At 40.6% G+C, this 25787-nt stretch overlaps 1 protein-coding gene and 1 long non-coding RNA gene across 8 annotated transcripts in view; one reads left to right on the top strand and one right to left on the bottom strand.

The window, feature by feature from the left end:
* The window catches only part of LOC148214227 (uncharacterized), a 36056-nt gene extending 34266 nt beyond the window's left edge, over window positions 1-1790 (bottom strand). Inside the window, exon 1 of the long non-coding RNA XR_015798583.1 lies at window positions 1519-1790. This is a non-coding gene — a long non-coding RNA (uncharacterized LOC148214227). The remainder of the gene's footprint in view (window positions 1-1518) is intronic.
* Window positions 1791-1792: 2 nt separating this feature from the next.
* LOC103049950 (Krueppel-like factor 15) lies at window positions 1793-25179 on the top strand. 7 transcript variants are annotated; one of them, XM_088154379.1, is made up of 5 exons: window positions 1866-1882; window positions 6593-6720; window positions 12933-13031; window positions 13149-13951; window positions 19969-25179. In XM_088154379.1, exons 3-5 carry the CDS (start codon window positions 13023-13025, stop codon window positions 20147-20149), a joined length of 993 nt encoding a protein of 330 aa, XP_088010505.1. In that variant the 5' UTR covers window positions 1866-1882; window positions 6593-6720; window positions 12933-13022; the 3' UTR covers window positions 20150-25179. The 7 variants fall into 7 exon arrangements, with proteins under 7 accessions (XP_088010504.1, XP_007422218.2, XP_088010505.1 ...); XM_088154378.1 differs by lacking the exon at window positions 6593-6720 and having other exon boundaries at window positions 1793-1882; XM_088154374.1 differs by having other exon boundaries at window positions 1867-1882; window positions 12933-13951.
* Window positions 25180-25787: the final 608 nt, after the last annotated feature.

Genomic DNA, 25787 nt, shown 5'->3' with positions numbered 1-25787 from the left:
CTTAAGTGTATTTCTATACAGTATTCAAATTCAAATGATACAGTATTCTTTTATTTATGTTCTGGGCTTAGTTTTTTAAATAATAACAATAACAATGACAATGATAATAATAATAATAATAATAAATGCATATAAAGCCAGAATCAAGAAGACAGCAACAGACAGCAAATGCCACCTCTGCAAAGAAGCTGAAAAAACAGTGGACCGCCTAGTTAGCTGCTGCAAGAAGATCGCATAGACTGACTACAAAGAACAGCATGACAAAGTAGCAACAATGGCTCATTGGGATATCTGCAAGAAATACCATTTGCCTGCAAGCAAGAACTGGTGGGACAAAGTAATAGAAAATGGAGAAACTAAAGTGCTCTGGGACTTTAGAATTCAAACAGACAAGCACCTACCACACAACACCCCAAATTTAACAACTGTTAATAAGAAAGTCTGGATAGTGGACATTGTAATACCTGGAGACAGCGGAATAGAAGAGAAAGAACTGGAGAAAATCACAAAATACAAAGACCTGCAAATAGGAATAGAACATGGCAAAAGAAAACAAATATAGTACCAATAGTAATAGGCGCCTTAGGGGCAATCCCAAAACATCTGGAGCACCACTTGAAGACCATCGACATTGACAAAATCACCATCAGTCAATTGCAAAAGGCAACTTTACTTGGAACAACTTACATTCTGTGACGATACTTTTAACACCATCAAACAACAACATCTGCCTATCCCAGGTCCTTGGGAAGGACTTGATAGGTGGATAAACATGCCAAATAGAGTCTAAACAACTGGCTGACTGTGTGACCAACAACAACAATAGACTTAGGAAACTTAATGTTGAGAAAGTGCCCTTTATGAGTCAGTCTATGGAGCTCAGTATTGTAGACACTGATTGTTAATAGGTCTCTAGAAGTTGGCAGAATGTTTTTAGCCTTGCTGTACTTAAACATCCCAAGACTGAAGCTGGGGACCTTCTGCATTCAGAACAGATTGTCAGCTACTAAAATACCACTGAGAAGGTTAACTATTTCTTGGTAAGCTGACTTGGATGGACGGGAGGTGCTCGTGCCAATTTTATTCTATCACACTTCACAGAATCCTTACAAAATATCAATTCTCAAGCTTTCTTGGGTCAGTGATACTAATGCAAAAACTGATTTAGTCTTGTAGAACATATGTACTTCAACAGCAATTAATTTCTAATCTTAAAGAGAAGTATAAAACCATTTTGATATATAGACTCTTGCTTCTTAAGTTATTAACAAATACCACAGTATCAACAAAGGGGGGAAGGGCTTTAAAAATAAATCCACGTTTGTCTATGATTTTAATCCTAAACTCATATTATTAAGATTCGACTTCCTTCATAGATGTATTTCAGATTGCACTGACAAGCACGCTATGCATTGTTTTTACAAATATATCCACCAGCAGGTAGAAAAATCTCACATAGTAACTTCATAAGCATTATAATCATTTAGCCCTGCACATTCTTCCTAATATAACATATACCTTTTCATCCCACTAGCTTCAAGGCATATAAGACTGAAATATCAGGACTTCTGACCTTCAAGCGAGCAGCAAGAATAAAATGAAGACGTAAACAAGAACCGTATTTGCGCGTGCGGGGAAATCCCCCGTTACGGTCCGACTGCGCCTGCCGTGTTCTCGCCGAACCAGCGGCACGTGGCCCTGCGGCTAGCAGAGCCAGGCGAGCCCCTGAGACGGGCTGTCCAATGAGGAGGCGAGGATAGAGACAAGCCTTCGAGTGGGCGGGCCCACTGTTCCGGAGGGCACCTACCTTCGGATCATGTGAGCAGAAAGTGAGAGCGCGAGGAGGAGAGGGAAAGCGGGAGCGGCGCCGCAGTCGGCGAGGGTAAGAGTTAACGCGAGGGGGTGTTGGCGCGGACGCGCGCGAGCTGGGCACGGCAGAGAGCGAAGGGGGACGGAGGCGCGTGTTGTGCGGGGAGTGGCTGCATTTTCAACAGGGAAGGTCGAAGTGCACTGTTGCTGTAAAAGGGCAACTTTATTGGGAAGGCACTAGCAGCCGCGTGCGAACTAACACCTTCCAAGAACTAGTTCTGCTCTTTCTCTGCCCCAGCTGGCTGGGTTGGGGACGGATTCATGATCAAGAGCCGATGTGCTTGCCGGGGAGCAAAAGCCCGGAAGACAGGTCTGCTCTTCGGATAATGTATTTGTTTTAACCCCCCGCTGATTATTTGGGACACTGAGCGGGAAATAAATCATCCTCGTGAGTTGTCTACTGCAGATGGCATGTTAAGGCGAGTGGAGTTCCCTAGCGCTTCTAGTGCGAAATCTGGGCTTCTTGCCGCCAAATGACGGGTAGCTTTTTCAGTCCGATCTTCGCACCCCGAAAGCGTTAATTCAGAAACGCGTCCGATTCCCGTCACGCTGGCAAAGGTAATGGGGCTTCAGGAATCCAGCCAGGCAGGCTAAACTTCTAGAGCGGAGGTTTTGCGGGCGCGTGAAGCAACGCGCCGCTGAACGCGAGTAACCCGAGACGCTCGTCCTTCGACAGAGTGCGCCGCCGTCGGAGTCGATCTCGCCCGGCCTATCGGAAGCACGGAGCTGTGTTGATTGATGGTTTGCAGGGCGGGACTCCCCCTCCTTCGGATCGGTGCGAGGGGAAGCGACGCTGTAGTAGGTGGGAACTCGATAGGTGAGCCGAGGAGCGCGTGCGGTCCGGGCAGCCTTGCCCTGTGGCTGCGCTCGTTCCTGCCATCCGAGCTGCTGGCGCCCGTTACGGAGAAGCAAAGAGCGCGCGGGTTATGCCAGGCGCGTGACTCCCTTCCCGTGCTTCTCCACCTCTGAGAGCTGAAAATAGGGCCTTGCCCCGCTCCCGTTTTGGCATACCCGTAGTTGACGCCAGGGAAACAGCTTCTTTCTCAAAAAGTCCACCCGTTCTTCCCTACAACTCCAGCGCAATGCACTTTCGCTTGTTTGCCCTCTCACTGCACTTTGCATACTCCCCCTCTCTGTTTTTCCGCGGTTCGTCGCTGGCCATGTCCGCCCTTTTGCACTAGAGAACAGCAAGTACTGACCCGGTCTGATCATGCTTAATTTGTTGAGATTAGCAAGGTCAAAGCTAGCTGGGCCGCTTGTCCTTAAATCTTCACATAACTCTTTTGTCTCCATTTTACATACCTCCAACAATGTTCTTTCTGATTGATCCATGCGATCCATCCAATCTGAATTTGCCTAAACCCATACGCTCCCACCTTCACCTATCCTCCAAATATCCTTCACCTGCCCCCTCATTTCTCTCTTTTTGGGTTCAGTCTTCTCTGCTTTTTCCACTATGTGTCCACATGTCCCCATCTCTTTCTCCCACCCACCCACATTTCTCTCTGGGGAAAAAAAGAGGTGGGGCATGGCAGCTGTGATTTGTGCCAGTGGGTTACAGGGCATCAGGTCTTGGCCTGGTGTGTGAGCCCCAGCAACATCACTGTCTTCACAAAGAGATTGCCCTCTTCTGTGCTGCCCCCACCTCAGATTCACTGCTCTCACCTCCTTCAACCCATTTTACTTGGCACCCTCATTTTTTAATCACACACTGCCAGCTATGCAGCTGTTTCAGTCTTTTCAGTCTCATATTTGTCCTGTTTGCTTTAAAAACATTCTTCTTCCCCTCCTGACTTCAATACTACAACATTTCCATTGCGTCATGTGCCCATTATTGATGTTGTTATTAATCAAGATACAGGGGAAATTGGATGGCTCAGCTATCATTCGTACATAATATTAAAATCTACATAAATACTAGAATTCATTTCTTAGTTCAACAGGCTCAATTTTCCACTGCCAAAACTGGTTTTCAACTCTTGGCCAAAACTGTTACGTTGTTCCTTTGAAAAAAAAAAGACTGCTATAAAATAAATGATAACATAAAACATGTGAATGATAGGATGTACCAAAATTAACACAATATCTAGGCAGAGCAGTTGTTCTTGTGCCAGATTTCCAGCTGAAGCTTTACAAACCTTTAATTAGGCTGTGCAACATCCTAATTTCCATGTTTTTTTTGCTTACAGTTCCTCTGTGCAATAGGTAAGATGTCTTTCCCCTGTAAAAATAGATGAAAACCTAAGTGCCAAAAATGAGAATACTTTTATATGAACCTAATCTCCAAATTCTTTCCCATGTACAAATTTTTCACTTGATTTTTCCTTAATACTTGACTTGTAGTTATATGTGTAAACTGACTGGATCACTTTAGATATTGCCCATATGGAAGAAGAAGAATAAATTGCTTAATATCACCAATACCTACTATTTGGTTTTAGTCATGATTTATCTTAGTCAATCATCATTTGATTCTGATACACATGTGAACCAGCTTTCTGACTTTATTTTTTTTTTAAATTAAGGGATAATTCAGTTCAAAGGTGCTTACATATCATTTTGAAGGCATGTTTTCTTTTATTGCAGGAGTAGAAGATGTATCACATCAAATGATAGTCTACTGTTGTCTATTCTGGTATTTTATTACTGAAAATGTTTTCCTAGTAATTGAATTATATTTTAATATGTATGCTTGGACTCTTTATTTCTGAAATTTAAATTTTAATCACAATTTTATATGATAGTATTACATTTACATTTGGTCACTACCTTGAATGGGCTTTGTCCAAAAAGGCAGCCTATTTAAATAAATAGAAAGGCTATGGGGGGACATTCTGCCTGCAAAGTGACATTCTGCTATTGATTAGTCTGTTTCTGTGGTGAAGGTAGGGAGCATGGAAGCTGAGACTGTTTCACTTGCAGTCTTGATTTTATAGGTCTTGTTCATATATGTCTTTTAAATAATAACAAATAATTTTGCCACATGGAACAGCACGTAATTTGAAGAAACTTAAGCAAAATAACATGTTAACTCAGGTCATTTTGTTTTATTCATATAGTAACTGTGGCTGCATTCACATAACATACTGAGTCAAAATGTCCTTCCTTCCTTCCTTCCTTCCTTCCTTCCTTCCTTCCTTCCTTCCTTCCTTCCTTCCTTCCTTCCTTCCTTCCTTCCTTCCTTATGTGTTGTGTGAATACAGATTATTTTTATTTAGTCATTAAACTTTAGTTAAACAAATGCAATATGATAACCCAGTTTATATCTGCATCTAGTTAGGGCGAGTTCTCACTTGACTCTCTGTTGTCAGGGTGAAAGTGTTTTCAGAGCATCAATTGTTGAGGACAAATCACCTTTGTTATTGACTATTCAACTTCTTTTGCAGTTGTTGAATGCCTCTGTTCAGACAAGCCAAGTTTGTTGTCTGAATGCACTGGGTCTTAATAGCTTTAGACACATCTGAGCATAGATTGTGTCCTGGTCAGGGACTTCTCCCCTGATTACTTTATTTTTCAGATATGCGCACACATGAAAAATAAATGTGTGTGCCATCAAGTATGAAGGAAGGACCCCCCCCCCCACGTCTTTGGCTTTAAATTGCAGATGAGATTTTTAAGTGGATCCTGACAACACACGCATAGACACACGTGCCTTTCATGCCTTCTAAAAATAATGTCAGATTTAGCCCTGAAAGCAGTCACAGTGTTTTCAACACCTGCTGAAGCTGCTGTTGTTTGAAGATCTAACACAGTGCTAGCTTTTAAGAATCCACTTTCTGAAGGAAAAAACTGAGCGGGTGGGGGGGGGAGAGAGACATATAATTAAAAACAGTTTAGCAATGAAAATAAACACTGTCAACCAGAAACAGAAATGGGAGAAATCTGGTGAAATGTGGCCATCTGTTTTTGGGTTCTGGACCATATTTAGTTTCTGTTCTAACCCACAGAGTGAAGCCCTCCCAGATATTGGTTTATTTGTTAGTTTAATATCTTGTCTTTAGTTTAGAGCTCAAGGTGCCAAACATAGCACTACCTCCTCTCATTTTTTCCCACTACAACAACCCTCTGAGGTTGGTTGGGCTGAGATAGCGTGACTGGACTGAAGTCATCTAGCTTCCATGGCTGAAGGTACCAGAGAGGCCTGGACTTGTTCTGGTTTTCAAGTCCCTAGCCATAATAAAAGAAGAGATGGAAAGAAAATACCCCCTCTCTCCTTACAGAGAGAGTTAATTTGAACAGTCTACGTTTTAAAAATTCCAAGCCTGTACAGTATATTCTCTTCATGAATGCCCCCCCACCATTGTCCCTTTACTTGATCTTAAGACGTCATACAATATGTTTGGGTTTTGGCTTAATATATTGTATAACCCAGGCACCGGGTTTTGTAAATGGCTGGCTTAGCATTGTGTCTGAACCAACACAATGTCTCTTTCCAGTAAACCATGGCTACAACAAATTACAAAGTGCAAAACCAGCCATGTATTTAAAGTTCTTGAAAGGTAAAGACTGCTAGCCAAGCTTCACTTCTTTGAAGCACAGGGTGGGACCATGGCCGTATGGATTTTCGGCAAAGGACAGAAATCATCGCTTTTTTCTTAAAGATTTTTTTAATCCTGCCTTTATTATTTTTATAAATAAGGCAGGGAACATACTTGCCTTTTCTGGGATGTTTCTTAAGCTTCCCAGTTTTATTTTTAACAAAATCTGGTCTCCATTTCTTTAGATTGCTACCAAATGTTCTGGAGAGGAAGGAGAAGGAAGAGTGAGTTAACTCCTTGCAATTTCTGGGCTTACGTTACAGGCACCTGCAGTGGGTGTGTGATCAAAGAAACAGCCCAACTGTTGTGAATGGTGTGTACCAAAACGCATTGAGCAATGCCAGGTCTTTGACCTGAATGTTGCCGTGGGCTGGAAGTGAAATGCTTTGAATGCTATGCTGTCAAAAAGTGGATATGTTTATTCAGGAATGTACCTGTAATTAGGTTTTCTTGCAGGAAGGTACACGAGAAGATAAGCCCTGATTTGAATGCTGTTAAAGAAAAGTGCTCTGTCAGTTAAGCCCTCGGAATACATCCGCATAGTTCTGAATTCTGTGCTCTACTCAGTGGGACAGGGGCAAACGTTCTCAAATTGTTGTTGTTTTTCATTCAAATCTGTTTACACAAATTTGGATTTATGTTTGCTTATTTTTTTCAATTATTTTTAAGCATAATTTCCAGTTATGGCTGCTGTTTTATAAAAATATAAGGTAAAAAAGTGCATTGAAAAAGTTTTGAATTGATTGATAAAACTTGTGTGACTTACAAAATTGTATCTTTACCTAAGGAACAGATGTATGTATGCAATTTGATGCAAGTCATACATGGATAAATCTATGAACTGACACTTCTATGGCCAACTACGCTGTTTCTGGCTTTTAGCTCCAGATACCAAAAGAACAAGAACAAAAACCCTGCCTTGAGTGTCCTTGTTCTTACTGCCCAGCTAGATGGGAGCATTTATCCAACTAATCTCAAAAAGCTAAGCAGGGTGAGATCTGGTTAGTATTTAGATGGGAGACCACCACCAGGAAATCCCATCACGGTAGAGTACGCAGGGAAGTTAAAATGGTGTGGTGACCCTCTGTGTTGTTGCCAGGAGAGCTGTATGGACATATCCATGAAATCATCAGGAGTAGAATTCAGCCTGAAGGAGATTTAGCTTGTCACAGGGACTTTCTATGGGCTCATAAGATTTGATGAATGTCACAGTGTAACAACAATTCCTTTGGATTGGGGGGGGGCGGGAGAGATTTTTTGTTTATTAACAAAGCATGTCACAGCTAAGGCATTACTTTCACTTCACCAGCTAGCTCTGGAAGCAGAATTTACAACTGGCTAATTGCATTCCAGTGCCCACTTCATCTTCCCCTTTGGCTGCTGATAACACTGTCACTTGACTTTTTAAACTTTCCCTCTGCCTTGCAGGGAGAACTTTTTTCCCCTTCTACTACTGAATATAGTAGCCTAAGACTTCTCTTGACTGCATACAGTATGCTTGCAAGCAGTGAGAGTTGCTCTACCATACATGTGCCCCACAGGTATTTCTTTGACATCCTACTTTAAAGATAAGAGCTAAATAGGTACTGGCTGGCCTTTTTTCTCTCCTAGATTGGGACAAGCTTCCTCCCTCAGCTCTGACTGGTAGAATGTCTTGTCTTCCGTTATCTTCTGTCCCTGAGTTTAAGTAAACAGGGTCTCACTACGCAGCTTCCTCTTGTCTTCAGTGAGCCTTCTTCCACATCTCAGGTGACAACTCCCTTCAGTGACCTCCTCCAGATTTGCCCTTGAATTAACAAGCCTTCTATAGTATAACATTGCCCAGTCTAATTTAGGTCCTTCAGCTATCATTGCTCTGTCCTGAAACCCAAACCAAATCTTCAACAGTGTAACACTGTCTACATCCATTTAACTTCTTGCCAGCCATTATATCCAAGTTTTCTTTCCAGTTCCTCTCCTCAGCTCTTCAGGATCCCTTTTTTAGGGCTCCATCTCTGATGCCAACTCAAAAGCTTCTCCTATGGGAATGTTTTACTAAGAGAAGCTAAGTTATCTATTCTACTCTCAGCTTCAACTTATTTGCTCACTAAGCAAAGTGTTTGTTTGGGTGTCTGCACGGATACATGAACAACAAGCAGGAAGTCATGGCTAAATGCACCTTTTATTCTTACCAACGGTCTGAAATTCTGACCAAATTCTACATATTACCAAATTCAGTGCTGAATTTCAAATTTGTGGAAAATGTCTGTATGAGGAGGGATTGATACAATAGATATGAATAGTGGTTGCTCTGACTTTGCTAATGTTTGAAACGTGGTTCTCATTAGTTCCCCATCAGGCTACATGACTGATAAATACCAATTTAGAATTATTGTGCCATGCAATCTGCACAATTGGGTTCCTACTATTTGTGATGTGCTTGCCAGAAACAGTCTGTTCTTCCTCTGAGCCATTTTCTGTTCTACTGAACTGAAAGCATAGGCATGTTTACAAAATTAACTTCTGGTTACAGAATCATTTGTCCCATTCTAGCATAGGGACAGCTGTGTCTGCAGGTGCAACAGGATATATATATATATACACACACACACACACACAGTACTGTGCAAATGTTTTAGGCGGGTGTGAAAAAATGCTGTAAAGTAAGAATGCTTTCAAAAATGTATATTGTAATTGTTCACATTTATCAATTTACAAAATGCAAAGTGAGCAAACAGAAAAAAAATCTAAATCAAATCAATATTTGGTGTGACCACCCTTTGCCTTCAAAACAGCATCAATTCTTCTAGGTACACTTGCACACAGTTTTTGAAGGAACTCGGCAGGTAGGTTGTTCCAAACATCTTGGAAAACTAACCACAGATCTCCTGTGGATGTAGGCTGCCTCAGATCCTTCTGTCTTTTCATGTAATCCCAGATAGACTTGATGATGTTGAGATCAGGGCTCTGTGGGGGCCAAACCATCACTTCCAGGACTCCTTCTTCTTCTTAATGCTGAAGATAGTTCTTAATGACATTGGCTGTATGTTTGGGGTCGTTGTCCTGCTGCAGAATAAATTTGGGGCCAATCACACGCCTCCCTGATGGTATGCCATGATGGAGAAGTATCTGCCTGTATTTGTCAGTATTGAGGACACCATTGATCCTGACCAAATCTTCAACTCCATTTGCAGAAATGCAGCCCCAAACTTGCAAGGAACCTCCACCATGCTTCACTGCTGCCTGCAGACACTCATTATTGTACTGCTCTCCAGCCCTTCAGCGAACAAACTGCCTCCTGCTACAGCCCAATCTTTCAAATTTGGACTCATCAGTCCAGAGCACCTGCTGCCATTTTTCTGCACCCCAGTTCCTATGTTTTCGTGTATAGTTGAGTCGCTTAGCCTTGTTTCCATGTCAGAGGTATGGCTTTTTGGCCGCAATTCTTCAATGAAGACCACTTCTGGCTAGACTTCTCCAGACAGTAGATGGGTGTACCTGGGTCCCACTTGTTTCTGCCAGTTCTGTGCTGATGGCACTGCTGGACATGTTCCAATGTTGAAGGGAAGCAAGTGTCTTTCATCTGTTGCAGTAAGTTTCCTTGGCTGACCACTGCATCTACGGTCCTCAATGTTGCCCACTTCTTTGTGCTTTTTCAAAAGAGCTTGAACAGCACATCTTGAAACGCCAGTCTGCTTTGAAATTTTTGCCTGGGAGAGACCTTGCTAATGCAGTAGAGCTCCCTTGTGCCTTGTTGCTGTGCTCAGTCCTGCCATGGTATATGACCTGTGACATGAAACTGTCTTCCACAACCTCACCTTAGTAGCAGTGTTTGGCTGTTCCTCACCCAATTTTAAACCTCCTACACAGCTGTTTCTGTTTCAGTTAATGACTGTGTTTCAACCTACATATGAAATTGATGATCATTAGCACCTGCTTGGTATAATTGGTTAATCATACACCTGACTCTAATCCTACAAGATCCCTGACTTTGTGCAAGTGTACAAAGTGTGCAAGTGTAAGAATGGATGCTGGTTTGAAGCCAAAGGGTAGTCACACCAAATATTGATTTGATATAGATTTTTCTTCTGTTTGTTCACTTTGCATTTTGTAAATTGATAAACATAAACAATATATATTTCTGAAAATACAGTGGGGCAAAAAAGTATTTAGTCAGCCACCAATTGTGCAAGTTCTCCCACTTAAAAAGATGAGAGAGGCCTGTAATTTTCATCATAGGTATACCTCAACTATGAGAGACAAAATGAGAAAAAAAATCCAGAAAATCACATTGTCTGATTTTTAAAGAATTTATTTGCAAATCATGGTGGAAAATAAGTATTTGGTCACCTACAAACAAGCAAGATGTCTGGCTCTCACAGACCTGTAACTACTTCTTTAAGAGGCTCCTCTGTCCTCCACTCATTACCTGTAGTAATGGCACCTGTTTGACCTTGTTATCAGTATAAAAGACACCTGTCCACAACCTCAAACAGTCACACTCCAAACTCTGCTATGGCAAGACCAAAGAGCTGTTGAAGGACACCAGAAACAAAATTGTAGACCTGCACCAGGCTGGGAAGACTGAATCTGCAATAGGCAAGCAGCTTGGTGTGAAGAAATCAACTGTGGGAGCAATAATTAGAAAATGGAAGACATACAAGACCACTGATAATCTCCCTTGATCTGGGGCTCCATGCAAGATCTCACCCTGTGGGGTCAAAATGATCACAAGAATGGTGAGCAAAAATCCCAGAACCACACGGGGGACCTAGTGAATGACCTGTAGAGAGCTGGGACCAAAGTAACAAAGGCTACCATCAGTAACACACTATGCTGCCTGGGACTCAAATCCTGCAGTGCCAGGCGTGTCCCCCTGCTTAAGCCAGTACATGTCTGGGCCCGTCTGAAGTTTGCTAGAGAGCATTTGGATGATCCAGAAGAGGATTGGGAGAATGTCATATGATCAGATGAAACCAAAGTAGAACGTTTTGGTCTCAACTCAACTCGTTGTGTTTGGAGGAGAGAGAATGCTGAGTTGCATCCAAAGAACACCATACCTACTGTGAAGCATAGGGGTGGAAACATCATGCTTTGAGGCTGTTTTTCTGCAAAGGGACCAGGACGACTGATCCGTGTAAAGGAAAGAATGAATGGGGCCATGTATTGTGAGATTTTGAGTGAACACCTCCTTCCATCAGCAAGGGCATTGAAGATGAAACGTGGCTGGGTCTTTCAGCGTGACAATGATCCCAAACACACTGCCTGGGCAACGAAGGAGTGGCTTCGTAAGAAGCATTTCAAGGTCCTGGAGTGGCCTAGCCAGTCTCCAGATCTCAACTCCCTTTGGAGGGAGTTGAAAGTCCGTGTTGCCCAGCGACAGCCCCAAAACATCACTGCTCTAGAGGAGATCTGCATGGAGGAATGGGCCAAAATACCAGCAACAGTGTGTGAAAACCTTGTGAAGACTTACAGAAAACGTTTGACCTCTGTCATTGCCAACAAAGGATATATCACAAAGTATTGAGATGAACTTTTGATATTGACCAAATACTTATTTTCCATGATTTGCAAATAAATTCTTTAAAAATCAGACAATGTGATTTTCTGGATTTTTTCCCCCATTTTGTCTCTCATAGTTGAGGTATACCTATGATGAAAATTACAGGCCTCTCTCATCTTTTTAAGTGGGAGAACTTGCACAATTGGTGGCTGACTAAATACTTTTTTGCCCCACTGTATTCTTACTTTACAGCATTTTTCACACCTGCCTAAGACTTTTGCACAGTACTGTATGTGTGTGTTTGTGTATTGATGCTGATTTTATTTGTACTGCAATGCTTATTTGCCCCCTTGAGTATAATTTCCCAAGGTCTTCATTTCCATCTGACTTGATTGCACAGCTTGCAGTTCATCTTTTATGAGGGACAAGACCAACCCATGGTCTCTTTCTCTGTATCTTTTGACACAGAGAAATAACTCAATAACGCACAAGATTTCTCAGATACACAGCAGAATATATAGTGTGTTGTATATGCCTGTAGTTTAATAAGTGTGGCTGGACTTTCCTTTAACTTTTTTTGCAGAAATATCTTTATTTTAAAATTGATTATATGCATGTATGTCATGATGCAGTAACATTTCAAAACGTAAATCCTGAAATTGCACATGGGAATTGAAAATCAAAATAATAGATATGTTTGCCATCTTGAGTTATGTATAAAGAAAATGTGGGATATAATAATAATAGAATGTGCAGTAAAATTCAGGGCAAAAGGAGAAGGCCAATGCATCATTGGCCAAATAATTAAAAGATAAAGATAGATTTTGTGCCAAATTAATGGTTTTCTTAACAGTTGCAGATACCAGGAGTTTGTTGCTAACTAAAAATCAGTTTTTGGATACCACTGCAATACATTTCAGGGATATTTTTGAATTAGAATTTGTGTTCCTATGAAAGTAGTTTCCAAAAGTCTTCCATCTTTTGATTTTGCTTCAGCTAGAATGTGGATTCTTTTAGACAAGTTTGTGGTTCTTTTCTTGCAGGTGGATCTATAATTTCCCAAGGTCTTCATTTCCATCTGATTTGATTACACAGCTTGCAGTTCATCTTTTTATGAGGGACTAGACCAACCCATGGTCTCAGTAAGTCATAGCAAACTGGTATCTGTTTCTGGTCCATTGTTTGCCCCAACCTTTGATCAGCAAGATAACATATTAGATGTTCTCAAGCCTGACATGCCACCATTAAATTTACTGCAGGATTGCAGCAGTGAACAAGTATCTGTTTCAGCTGTTACCTCAAATACAGTCTGTACATCAGAGATGGGTGTCTCATTGTCAATGATAAAGAAGGAAGTGGAGAAACCACAGAATACCATCTATGAGGCTTATCTCAAGCTACCAGATTTTTGTTCTGAAGTCTCTAGAGAGTTCATCCCTACACTGGAAGAGATTGAGGAGTTCCTCAATGAGAAGAAGGCACTTCTCAAGGATGAGATGAATGACAAGCAGCCAGGAGGACAACTTGAGATAAAATCTGAAATCAATGTAAGTAATGCAGGGGAACAGTCTGCTGCTGGAACTGATCTAGATGAAGGCGTTTCTAGCTCTGTTCAGGCTGAAGTAGTATCTGGAGACACAAGCATGCCTGGAACCATGGGGACAATCCCTGTTCTCCTTCAGGTGCAGCCTGTCCAAGCAGAAGATAGCTCATCCATCCAGAGCTCTCTTGGTGGTATCCGGGTGGCCCACTTGATCATCAGAATGCAAGGCCAGAGCTTGACTGTTTATCCTCAGGTCACCCCAAGTCCTGTGAAAGGCACAGACCAGAAGTATGTACGAATAGCCCCTTTGCCTGTGGCACTGAGGCCAGAAGTTCTTGGAAATCCAAGGAGTATAGAAACCAAGGTACCCAAAGTTTCCCCTTCTGTTATCCGAGTCCACAAGTGTACACATCCTGGCTGCACCAAGATGTATACCAAGAGTTCCCATCTTAAGGCACACTTCCGACGTCATACTGGAGAAAAGCCTTATACCTGTACTTGGCCTGACTGTGGTTGGAGGTAAGTAGGTGACAGTGAAAACCAGTTTCTTAATGAGGCTGTCCAGCTGCATATTTGATTGCTTTTTTTTAATTACAGGCTTACTGTCGAAGCCTCTTTTTAGCATAGTTCATTGTTCAGTGAAGCATTTGAAATATGTTTAATGATCTTAGAATTCTGTAATCTCTATAACTGTTTCTCTGAACCAACAATGTAATTCTACATATATTTTCTCAAAAGACATTCCCAGTAGGTGCAGTGAAGCTTGCAAGATTCTTTAGGATTGTAGTCCAAATATAGATCATGTATTGCTTGAAAAATAATTTGAAATCTAATACCTGATGTGAAAAACATACATGGGATCTCAGCACAATTGATATAAACAGCTATATAAGCATTTGTTAATGTGGATAATTATTCTTGATGTGGTTAATAGTATCTATGCCCATTAATATGAAGCAACGTTTAAAAAGTGAATATTTAGACAATTGTGTGTGACTCTGCTGCTATATATTTAATACAGAGTTGAAAAAGATACAGAAAATGGCAATTAAAATATTCAAAGGACTAGAGCAAATTGCCCACAAGGGAAGATTACAGCAATTTGGATGCTTAGCTTATAAAAAAGGCACATATGTTTGTCTCCTTCTTTTTGGAGATATCTTCCAAAACTCAGTGGTAAAAGATTAGGATAGATAAAGAGAAGTATTTCTTCACATAGCACCACAGATAAATTATGAAATTTGTTACCACAGGACTCCCTGAAGGCCATCAACTTCCACAGCTTTAAAAGGAAATTAAACAAATTCTGGAGGGTAAAATTATCAAAGGCTGCCAGTCCAGTATCAAAGCAATCTGCATATCACTTGCTGACAAATATGAATGGCATACTTTGGTCCTTGTAACTTGCTGTTAGGCTTCCCACGGGCATCTGGTTAGGAACAGAATGTTGAAAGGCATGGCGTTTCTTATGTCCGTTCTTGGTGAAAGACTAATTCACACACAATAGTTTCTCTGTCTTTCTCTCTTTCCCTAACTCACAAGGTTTTGATTCGTTTTACAGCTGCCTGACAGCTTACAATAGTTTAGTTTGGTGTAAAGTAGCTTCTTTCCTTCTTAGCAGGACTGGGAAAAGCCTCAGCTGCTGAATTTTTGCTTGGTGTTCTACAGCTTTGGAAAGCCTTAACGTTAAGCTCCCCATCCCCTGGGATTGTGTTCAACATGTTTTCAAAGGCAGCATGAATTAGTTCCCCACAGTATTCCTCCTTTCCCCCAGAATCCTTTCCAGTCTGCAGGCCATTGGGCCCTCGGGTATAGTCATATTCCACATACAGGCACTGCTTATGCAGCTTTCGTGACATCATCTTCGTGTTAGCCTTATTCAGTCCTCCTGTCTCTCCCTCCCCCCAGTCTGCTTCTTGTAAACTTGCTGGATGAAGTTCTGGAACTCCTGAAAGCTGTCCACAGTTTTGTACATTTTGTTGGTCCTGATAAAGAATTATCCACTCATGGACTGTATAAAAATGTTGTTTTATTTATGCAGTTATGCTGGTCTTTTCAGTTCTCAGGCTATATCTTATCAAAAGTTGCAGTTTTGAAAAATTAAATTTATGTGCAGATATCTCTTCTTCAAGCAGATGGTTCTGTGTACAATTTTAAGCCTCCAGCTGTCTGTCTGTCAATGCATCAGTGGAGACTTTCCAAATGGGGAGAGAGGCTGCTGTTGACAGATGTGTAATTGTCTCCATTTACAGGGAGCTTTGCAGTGATTGCCAGAGCTGGGTTGTTTGTCCCAGTGTCAGTTCTGTGATAAGAACAGGGTTACCATATCTGGGCTCCAAGATGCCAAATAACCTCAGCATAGGAACAAAGAGTTCAGATTTCTGCATCTCTTTACTGCCATCAAGTGGTGATCCAGATTTTTACAGCCCAGCTATGATAGCCCAGAATAAGAGAAACAATACAAAATAATATGTAACTTATTTTCAGAGATGCCAAGCTCTGTGTGTGCGAATGCGTGTGTGTGTATGTGTGTGTAAAAATAGGGTAGGGATTCTCTCTCTCAAAAACATCTTAGGCAAAAACATCTCTCAGGCATCCTGGAGTTTCTAACTGCTTAGACCAGACTGAGGAATCTGTGGTCTTTCAGATGATCTGGATTATGACTGCCTGGCATGGCCAAGGACTACAGCGCATCTGGGGGACCATAGGTTCCCTTCTGCTGCTGCAAGGTAGCGTGGAGGTTATAGCTTTTGGAAGTTAGAGAGGAAGGAGACCCTTGTGAGAGAAGGGCAAACTGAATGCACTGACTACAGTTCACTGATAGAATGCATGTGTGGATTCAGAAGTCCCCAGATTTTGTTCTTGGCATGTCCTGTTAAATGCTGAAATTAAGTTCACACATGTTTTGCTTAATTATAGTTTTTTGAATGAATCACAACATGTACAGTCAAAATAAAACCATATTTTGGCTTCTGCAATGTTTAAGTATAGCCAAATTCTGGAAGCAAGTGATTGAACAACCCTGCCAATGTTGTTGGAGAGCCTTTGCAGGTCAGAATAGACAGTCCTGGGCTAGTTAGACAAATAGTTTGTCCTAATACAAGGCTTCATGATCTAACATAAAACTGAAGATCTAAGGATGAAGCAACCAAGTTTTGGGAATAGTGTTCAGAAAGAGTTCAGGGAAGCAAGACCAGCCCAAGACTTGAGGTAAAAGAGATAGTCCCATCCCCTCCATGGAGAGAAGCTGATTGAAATAAGATTCAATCTTATAGAAATAAGACTGAATCTTATTTCAACATTGATGATTGAACATCACATCTCAAGGAGAGTAGTCAAGCTTAGGGTACCCAGGACAAACAGTGGGACATGTACAACTCTCTTCTCCTGTAGCTCACCATTATATTCTGTGTTTCATTAACTGCTGCCTGAGGTGCTGCCACCTCTGCCTAGAGTATGGATGGTCCTGGGAAATGGAAAAGAGGAAAGGAATGAAAAGGTCTTCTTCAATATTCCTTGTAGATACCTGATCAACACCAAAATATTTCAACAAAGCTCATGAAAGAATGAAGACACACCAAGAGAAATTAACAGAATGATTTGCAAGGAGAAGCAAAAATCAGAAGATTTTTTTTAAAAAGGGTGGCATTAATGGTAGAGAACAGGTATTGTCTACAGAAAATGCCAAGTTCTGTCCCTGGTATCTCCAGTTAAGTTATGGAAAGACTCCAATGAGAATCCTACAAAATTGCTCCAATAATAAGATAAACCAATGGCCTGTCTTAGTATAAGGGTGGGGAAGGTTAATGGTATTCTTTTTTATTTGAAAGCTCAGGGGGAGTTCTAGTGTGATAAATCCTTATATACTGATATAGCTTACCAATGATACTGCCAGGAACCTAAATAACCAAATTGTACCATAGGTTCTTTCATAGAGCAGTTTGTCCATTCAGAACTAGCCAATTCCTTTATAAAGCTGTTAAGAAGATAGATCCAGCATTAATTAATTAATTAATTAATTATTTTGGGGTGTGTGTGTGATTTTCTGGCTAGACCGCTAGCATCCCAAAGGGTGAAAGTACTGTACCATTGACCAAAGGAATGAACTCTTTCCGTCAAATGCAGTGAAACAAATTAATCTGAGACCTTGAAATTAAAGGTCTTGTGAGCAGCTCCCTTTAGGGAATCATGTGTATTATTTCAGTTGTGAGACATCCACAACTGATTCACCTGAAGATTATTATTGATAATAATTATTATCAATTATTATTTTGTGGAAGAACTTGGAAAATTAGGGGTTCTTCAATAGGGAAATGTACCTTCTCCCAATCCATAATATCTAAACAATTGCAGCTTTTAAGTACATGCCACAACAAACAGGGATCTCCTTTTTGCCGCTTTGGCACACTCTCATTTGCTGTTCTCTTAGCCTACAACTCTTAGTCTACGAGGCATCAAGAATCATGCTCCAAAGGGCTCTTGGCTGATGTGTTTGCTTCCTCCCTTTTGGCTACATAACTTTGGAACGTAGTCCCACTTCATTGCAGCAATGTAGTCAGTTTTCCCCCCTCAGAACTCTGGTAAATGTATTAAGAAATGGATCTTTGCTGACTCCTCTGCTGTGTTAGCAATGAGTTGCTTCTAAATGCAAATGGAGAGTGAGAGGAATTATAAGCAGAACATATTTCAGATTCTACATTATTTTATATATGCCTTGTTACATGGTTCTGGCATGTTTTGGTAACCAGGAATGCACTCCCTTAGTTTGAAACTATGCTATGTCATGGAGGTAGGTACTCTAGAGATATTAGTTCTTTTCTGGCCAGGTTGATTCTGGATTAAGAGAATCAAAGCCTGATCCATTTAGGCAAAAAATAAGTTGAGAAAAAAGGTCTTTGTTTTTTAAAATATGATTATTATAATCTACCAATGGCTATAAGCCAAAAGATGGTGTTGCCTTCCTGCCCTGCTTCGGGGTTGCTAGGATGCCCAGGTTGGTCACTGTGGGAAATCTGGATTTTAGACTTAATTAATCTTTGATCCAGAGCTGCTCTTATGTTTCCTCTAGTAGGAGCTGTTAAGAAAGGAAACCAGAGGGTGGCAAAATCCATTATATCACCGTGCATTTCTAGGTTTTGTCCGAGTGGCTCTATACAGTGGCAGAGTTGGGGTTTGATAGAATTTAGAGCATTGTTTAGTTATGTGTATAAACAAGCGATCTGTTTAAAAGATCCAAAATATGAGTGGGAGCTATTGGCTAGGAAAAGCTAGCCTAAACATTTTCAGAGAGTGCCTACAGCATGCCAACTTTGGAGTTGACATTGTTGGAGGTGAGGTCATTCTGCAGAAATGGTGTCATTATGGTGAAGATGGTGGCCTTTAATCATAAGTACTGTACAGTCATATGAATGTGCCCTTAGTAAAGAGTTATTGCTCATAGCCTGGAGTTGGTTTCCATCAGGCTGTAGTTCCTGGAAATATGGATAAAATAAGTCAACATTATTTCTTTAGAATTGGGGATGCTATTATGTCAAGGCCTACATTCCTGGGAAGGTCATCTGCTGAAGGTTCAGTGTGAGTCATGGACAGAGCTAAGATCAGTGGTAGGCAGGGCCAGAACCCACAGTGGGCAGGGTTACCTCTTTCCCTTTTGGAAAGTTTATTTTTGCCTCCCTGTCTTTGTCTCTTTTTTTGAGACTGTCTCCCCCCACCCCACCCCCCAAAAAAGGTCTTTGTATTGCAAGCAACCAAGGAGAGAGACAGATTGCTCAAGCCAAAGTACTGAACTGATTGCTTGGAGAGGGTTTTGAAATTAGGCTGATGGGTGCATGTTGCCCAATACCTGCCTTACATCATTCCATTTCAACAAAGGCCCCTTTGCAATTAAAAGGAAAATAAATCTGCTAGGGAGCAGTTTGTGTTCTCAGCCCAGTTTGATAGGCTGTGAGATCATGTCTAGCCTGTTTCTGAATTGTTACATAACACTGGACAAGTGGTGCTTCCTTCTGCATCTCTTTTCACATTCTAAATAGAGAAGTGGTACTTCACAAAGGCACAATGGCTTTGTTAATATTTGTCAGGGCCTTTGAGTTTCTTTGTTGAAAGACTTCTTAGGAAGACTGTGTGTGTGTGTCCAAATCTGTGTATGAAAATAGAAGCAAAGACACCATAAGAGGGAAAGAGAAGATCAGAGGTACACAAGAATAAAGGACCATAAGCCTTTATTGTTGTGAATTTGAGAGATGCCATGTCTCTTCTCTCTTTGGTTCATATATAACATGCTATACATAATTTATGTGTGTGTGAACCTATATGAGCCAAGGTTTGGTTTACAAGGAAAACTTCATAAGTGGAAAAACTCTGGTTTCTGGAGTTTCAAATTAGAGTGCCATCTATCTATTTGATTATCTTTTCTATAGTCCAGAAATCTCTCTTGCATTCTGTGGTTTGGTGTTGATGGCGCGGGGTGAAAAGCAACAGTCTCTTTGGTTTCCACAAATGTGCAGTAAACAAATATTTCCTCTTCTGTCTGGCAGGTTTTCCCGTTCAGATGAGCTCTCTCGCCACAAGCGCTCCCATTCTGGACTCAAACCTTACCAGTGCCAAGTGTGCGAGAAGAAATTTGCCCGCAGTGACCACTTATCTAAACATATGAAGATCCACAAAGGGTCATTCAGTTCAGGAAGTCAAACAGCAGGTTGTTTTCGTAATAGTTAACCAACACTCTGCTTTCTTGCCAAGAGAAGAATTCCCGTCAACTCAAAGGACAACTGAATAGAAAATACGATTTTTCTTTAGGAGAAGAGGAAATTAGAAAATGACTTGTTTAAGTCTGGGGGAAGCCTATTTCTGTTTGAATGTGTCTTGCAATTAGGGTTTGCCTCCAAGTCAAGATCTTTGATACATGTTAATAATTGTAAATTATATCTGAGAGGAAAATGTGACAATTTAGGATGTGGAGAATGGCATGAAATCCTGTTTCATACTGTATTTTGTAAATGTACATATTGTTCAGGAATTCTGTTAAGCTGTACACAAAGGGACAGTATTCAAACGCAAGTTACGTTTTTCATCATTTCTCAGTCTAGCCCTATTTGATCAGTCTGGCATTTATTCTAAAACCAAGACAATGGGAGAAGATTATTTCAAGTTGAAATGCATGCAAGTGAATATCAATTACAATTTCCCAAATCCAGCAAACAATTTACTCCATGAATTCCAAGTTCCTCTTTTAAACTATGGACTTTACCTTCCTAAATTTATATTTTGCCACTCCAAAGTGAGTTTCATTGCTCTCCCTGTATGCTTTGTTTTTTAATTTTTGGGGGGGAAATGAATTGTATTTTGGATTACTGTGAATGATTGTGTTGTCTCTTAAGAGCCACATTTAAAATGCGTATTCTGTGGAATGTAGTTTGCCAGTGCCTCAGAATGGTAACCAAGGTGAATTTGTCCACTTCTTGCTTTTTGTTAAAGTGCTGCATTGTCAGAGAGTGCCTTCTGCCTTTCTCATAAGGCAAGCCAGAATGAGTCTTCAGCTCAGTCCATTTTAATTAAAATAATAAAGGGCCTGGTACATTAAATTTGATAAAATACTAACCAATGTATTATGACATCTGCTATACAGTATACAAAATCCTTGCATTGGTTTTGCTATTCCAGTACAGCCCATGGCAGCACCTAGTTAATTTTGGTTGATCTCAGACAACCTAAGCATGTCAAAACTGGTTGATATTTGGATGGGAGACTACCAGGGCTATAGGTAAACTATGAGTTTTAAAAATATCTGGAAAGAATAGCAGAATGCAATAGCATACTACTTCCATATTATTTCCAAGAAAACTACATGAACATGTAGCTGAAGAATCCAGCTTGAAGTGAGGGAGTTTTTACCTTTAATATAGCTACTTAAGCATTCAGATCTGATGCAGGTGAACTGCTAGTGTGAAACTAAGGACAAATGTTCTTCTACATTTTGCATGCCAGTACAGAAAACACCTTGTACTTAGGAGGCGACATGCATCCGCAAGCAAGCAAGCTTCTTATGCATCTCCAACCTGCCTCAATGCAACAGTTCCTGCCGGAAGAGGAAAGCACCTGTATGTCCTGTGTAAGAATAGCAGCCTGCACTCACACATGCTTACTTGGAAGACTGATTCTGAGAGGTGTTATGGCTTGCCCTGGATGTTTTAGCCTCCTTCCCCTACGGGCACTTTTTTCATTTTTCAGTATGTGCCAGCCTGAATGATTCATATTGCCTCTGTCTCCTTGCTTATTATCCCGCATCAATTTGTCTCAGTCTTCAACTAGGACTCTGAATAATGTATAAAGGTGTACTATAGCCATTTCTCCTCCCACTGAACAAACTTCTGTTGGCATAAGTAACCAAAAGATTTTAAAAGCATCTCCTATACCTCCTATAGAGAATTGTACCATGGAACTACAAATTGTACTGAAAAATCATCGATGCAAGTTGTATTTGCAGATATATAAATCCAGAATTCAAGCATAGCTATGCAGATACATTTATTTATTAAGCATATTTCTATGCCATTGCAACTGAAACACTCTCAGGAGGTTACATAGAATAAATAATACCATTTAAAACAACCATGGTACAATGTTAAAATCTAAACATCATACAAATAATAAAAGAATTGCAAAACAATAACCATAAAAATATCTATCTATCTTTGCATATGTCGTAGTAGGGGACAAAACCTGAATCAGAATCCTTCCTAATGTGGGCATTACTTCTGAAAGGAAAATGTCTCTTGGAAATCCAGATTATCTCTTTCCCATTATTTTGTGAATAGGAGAAGTGATTGGTGAGCTGATCTCTAAGGATCTGTTGATGTAGCAATCATGTACCCTAGAAGAAGAATAAAGCTGAAAACTATTATAATAGGTTGGAGATATTGAGCTGAAAATAGCAGACTAAGGTTAACAGAGATAAGTGTTCAACAGTGGGACCAGTTGTCCAAAGAAAAGGTAAGATTCCCATCATAGGAGGTGCTCAGGAGAAGGCTGGAGAGCCATCTTCTGGGGATGCTTTAATTTGGGTTCCTGTCCTGAGCAGGGAGTTGGACCCAATGGCCCCTTTCAGCTCTTTATTTCTGTGAGATTTGTATTAATACCACCATTACAGTGGGGCAAAAAAGTATTTAGTCAGCCACCAATTGTGCAAGTTCTCCCACTTAAAAAGATGAGAGAGGCCTGTAATTTTCATCATAGGTATACCTCAACTATGAGAGACAAAATGGGGGAAAAAATCCAGAAAATCACATTGTCTGATTTTTAAAGAATTTATTTGCAAATCATGGTGGAAAATAAGTATTTGGTCAATATCAAAAGTTCATCTCAATACTTTGTTATATATCCTTTGTTGGCAATGACAGAGGTCAAACGTTTTCTGTAAGTCTTCACAAGGTTTTCACACACTGTTGTTGGTATTTTAGCCCATTCCTCCATGCAGATCTCCTCTAGAGCAGTGATGTTTTGGGGCTGTCGCTGGGCAACACGGACTTTCAACTCCCTCCAAAGGTTTTCCATGGGGTTGAGATCTGGAGACTGGCTAGGCCACTCCAGGACCTTGAAATGCTTCTTATGAAGCCACTCCTTCGTTGCCCAGGTGGTGTGTTTGGGATCATTGTCATGCTGAAAGACCCAGCCATGTTTCATCTTCAATGCCCTTGCTGATGGAAGGAGGTGTTCACTCAAAATCTCACAATACATGGCCCCATTCATTCCTTTACATGGATCAGTCATTCTGGTCCCTTTGCAGAAAAACAGCCTCAAAGCATGATGTTTCCACCCCTATGCTTCATAGTAGGTATGGTGTTCTTTGGATGCAACTCAGCATTCTCTCTCCTCCAAACACAACGAGTTGAGTTGAGACCAAAACGTTCTACTTTGGTTTCATCTGACCATATGACATTCTCCCAATCCTCTTCTGGATTATCCAGATCCTCTCTAGCAAACTTCAGACGGGCCCGGACATGTACTGGCTTAAGCAGGGGGACACGCCTGGCACTGCAGGATTTGAGTCCCAGGCAGCATAGTGTGTTACTGATGGTAGCCTTTGTTACTTTGGTCCCAGCTCTCTGCAGGTCATTCACTAGGTCCCCCCATGTGGTTCTGGGATTTTTGCTCACCGTTCTTGTGATCATTTTGACCCCACAGGGTGAGATCTTGCATGGAGCCCCAGATCGAGGGAGATTATCAGTGGTCTTGTATGTCTTCCATTTTCTAATTATTGCTCCCACAGTTGATTTCTTCACACCAAGCTGCTTGCCTATTGCAGATTCAGTCTTCCCAGCCTGGTGCAGGTCTACAATTTTGTTTCTGGTGTCCTTCAACAGCTCTTTGGTCTTGGCCATAGTGGAGTTTGGACTGTGACTGTTTGAGGTTGTGGACAGGTATCTTTTATACTGATAACAAGGTCAAACAGGTGCCATTACTACAGGTAATGAGTGGAGGACAGAGGAGCCTCTTAAAGAAGTAGTTACAGGTCTGTGAGAGCCAGACATCTTGTTTGTAGGTGACCAAATACTTATTTTCCACCATGATTTGCAAATAAATTCTTTAAAAATCAGACAATGTGATTTTCTGGATTTTTTTTCTCATTTTGTCTCTCATAGTTGAGGTATACCTATGATGAAAATTACAGGCCTCTCTCATCTTTTTAAGTGGGAGAACTTGCACAATTGGTGGCTGACTAAATACTTTTTTGGCCCACTGTATATAGCAACTGCATATTCTCACATAGGTAAGTACACCATCTATCCACACATATAAACACATGGATTAGGTTTTAGTGAATCCTTTTGCCTTTGGGAGTTATTTGGAATCAGAGATCTTAATTTTTCCCATAACTTCTACAATTGTTTAAAAATGTTGCTCCTATGACTATTGGGTGGCATTGGAGTGTGACTTGACCTGTCATGGGGTAAGACTGCCACAAATTGGACTAGGTTGCTAATGCTGTTCCAAGTCAAAGGCAAGTCCTAACATAGACTCATATACTGCAATTGTGGTGATCTTTGTAATTTCTGGTTACATGTTTTATAGGGTGGTATTGTTGCTTTGCACAATAGGGTTGCCAAGAGAATACTATATGTAAAAAGTTAGTACAAGGTCCTTATTGGGAATCATTGGATGTACATAACCAGATGTTATTCTCTGAGATTCAAATCCTCTACCAAGAATTGAATTCATTGACCATTGCACTTTAGATGACTAAATATAGTGCAACTTCACGAGCTATCCAGGTCCAACGCTCAGTGCTGTTGTTGGACGGAATATATATAATTGATTAGAATGGTATATACAGTCCATTTCCCCTCAAAATCTCAGAGAACGTGTGAGAGATAGTTGTGTACAAGGTTTTTACTTGACTTTCACCCTCTCTCACTCCCCCGGGCTGGTGGTGGATTTCTCTATTTTTACACAATCTATATGTGGTGTTTCCAGTTATACTGACCACAAGGAGGCAATACAAACTACTGTAATTTCATTCTTATTGGGAATCATCAGATGTACATAGCCAGATCTTAGTCTATAGGATTCAAGCCCTTTACTGGGAATCTAATGTTGTGTAAATCATTTTGTGGGTTTAAAAATGGACTATTTCTAAAAGTACTTTATGCTTGGCAGTTATGCAGGATAGGCATGGCTGATCAGTGAATGTGGAATGGGGAGATAGCTTGGAAGTACGGTTTGCTTTGTAATAAACATCACTGAATGACCGTGGTCTTGAATCAATTTTTCAGTACAGACCTACCTCACAGGACTATTGTGAAAAGAAAATAAATAGACAAATCAATATTTTTTATCATGTTGGAAATTCCTTGAGAGAAGAATAGGATGCAGATGTCATAGCAAATAATTCAGCTCATATAGTGGTTGTTTGAAGAAGTAAACTGTACAGTAAGAACTGAAAATATAAGATTGCAATCTATAATGCATGTATATATATATCAAGGATTCAAACACAATCACAACTTCCAGATCATGCTCACTACATATCTGGTATCACCATGAGTCTTTTCTTCATGTTTTTATGGTATTTGCTATTGCAAAGTTCTTGGCGTACAGATGGTAGAAGTGTAAATCTTTTTACATTTTACAAGTAAAACTTGTAAAATATGCCTTTATCTTAATTGCAGTCAACAGTTACTAAAGAAATACGAAATCTAGAAAAACAGTTCATGAATCTTGTCTTGCTTATATGTACTGATCCAGTTCCCAAAGAATCTTAAACAAGTTACTTTTTGGCTGTGTTGTCATAACACACTCAATCAGGTCAGGCAAAGACGTAGCAACATGTTATGGTTGGTTAGTATAACCTCACTTA

Source organism: Python bivittatus, unplaced genomic scaffold, assembly GCF_059951505.1.
Source record: "Python bivittatus isolate LINGU-HERP-01145 unplaced genomic scaffold, Pbiv_v1 ctg000700_np1212, whole genome shotgun sequence".
NCBI classification, from domain to species: domain Eukaryota; kingdom Metazoa; phylum Chordata; class Lepidosauria; order Squamata; family Pythonidae; genus Python; species Python bivittatus.
This window is presented reverse-complemented; position numbering and strand designations above follow the sequence as displayed.

Bases quoted from the DNA above. Each gene is read 5' to 3' on its own strand.
- LOC103049950 (XM_007422156.4), top strand. From the start codon at position 13,023: ATGGTCTCAGTAAGTCATAGCAAACTGGTATCTGTTTCTGGTCCATTG. The intron at 13,952-19,968 runs GTAAGTAGGTGA...TCTGTCTGGCAG, and splicing joins TGGCCTGACTGTGGTTGGAG to GTTTTCCCGTTCAGATGAGC.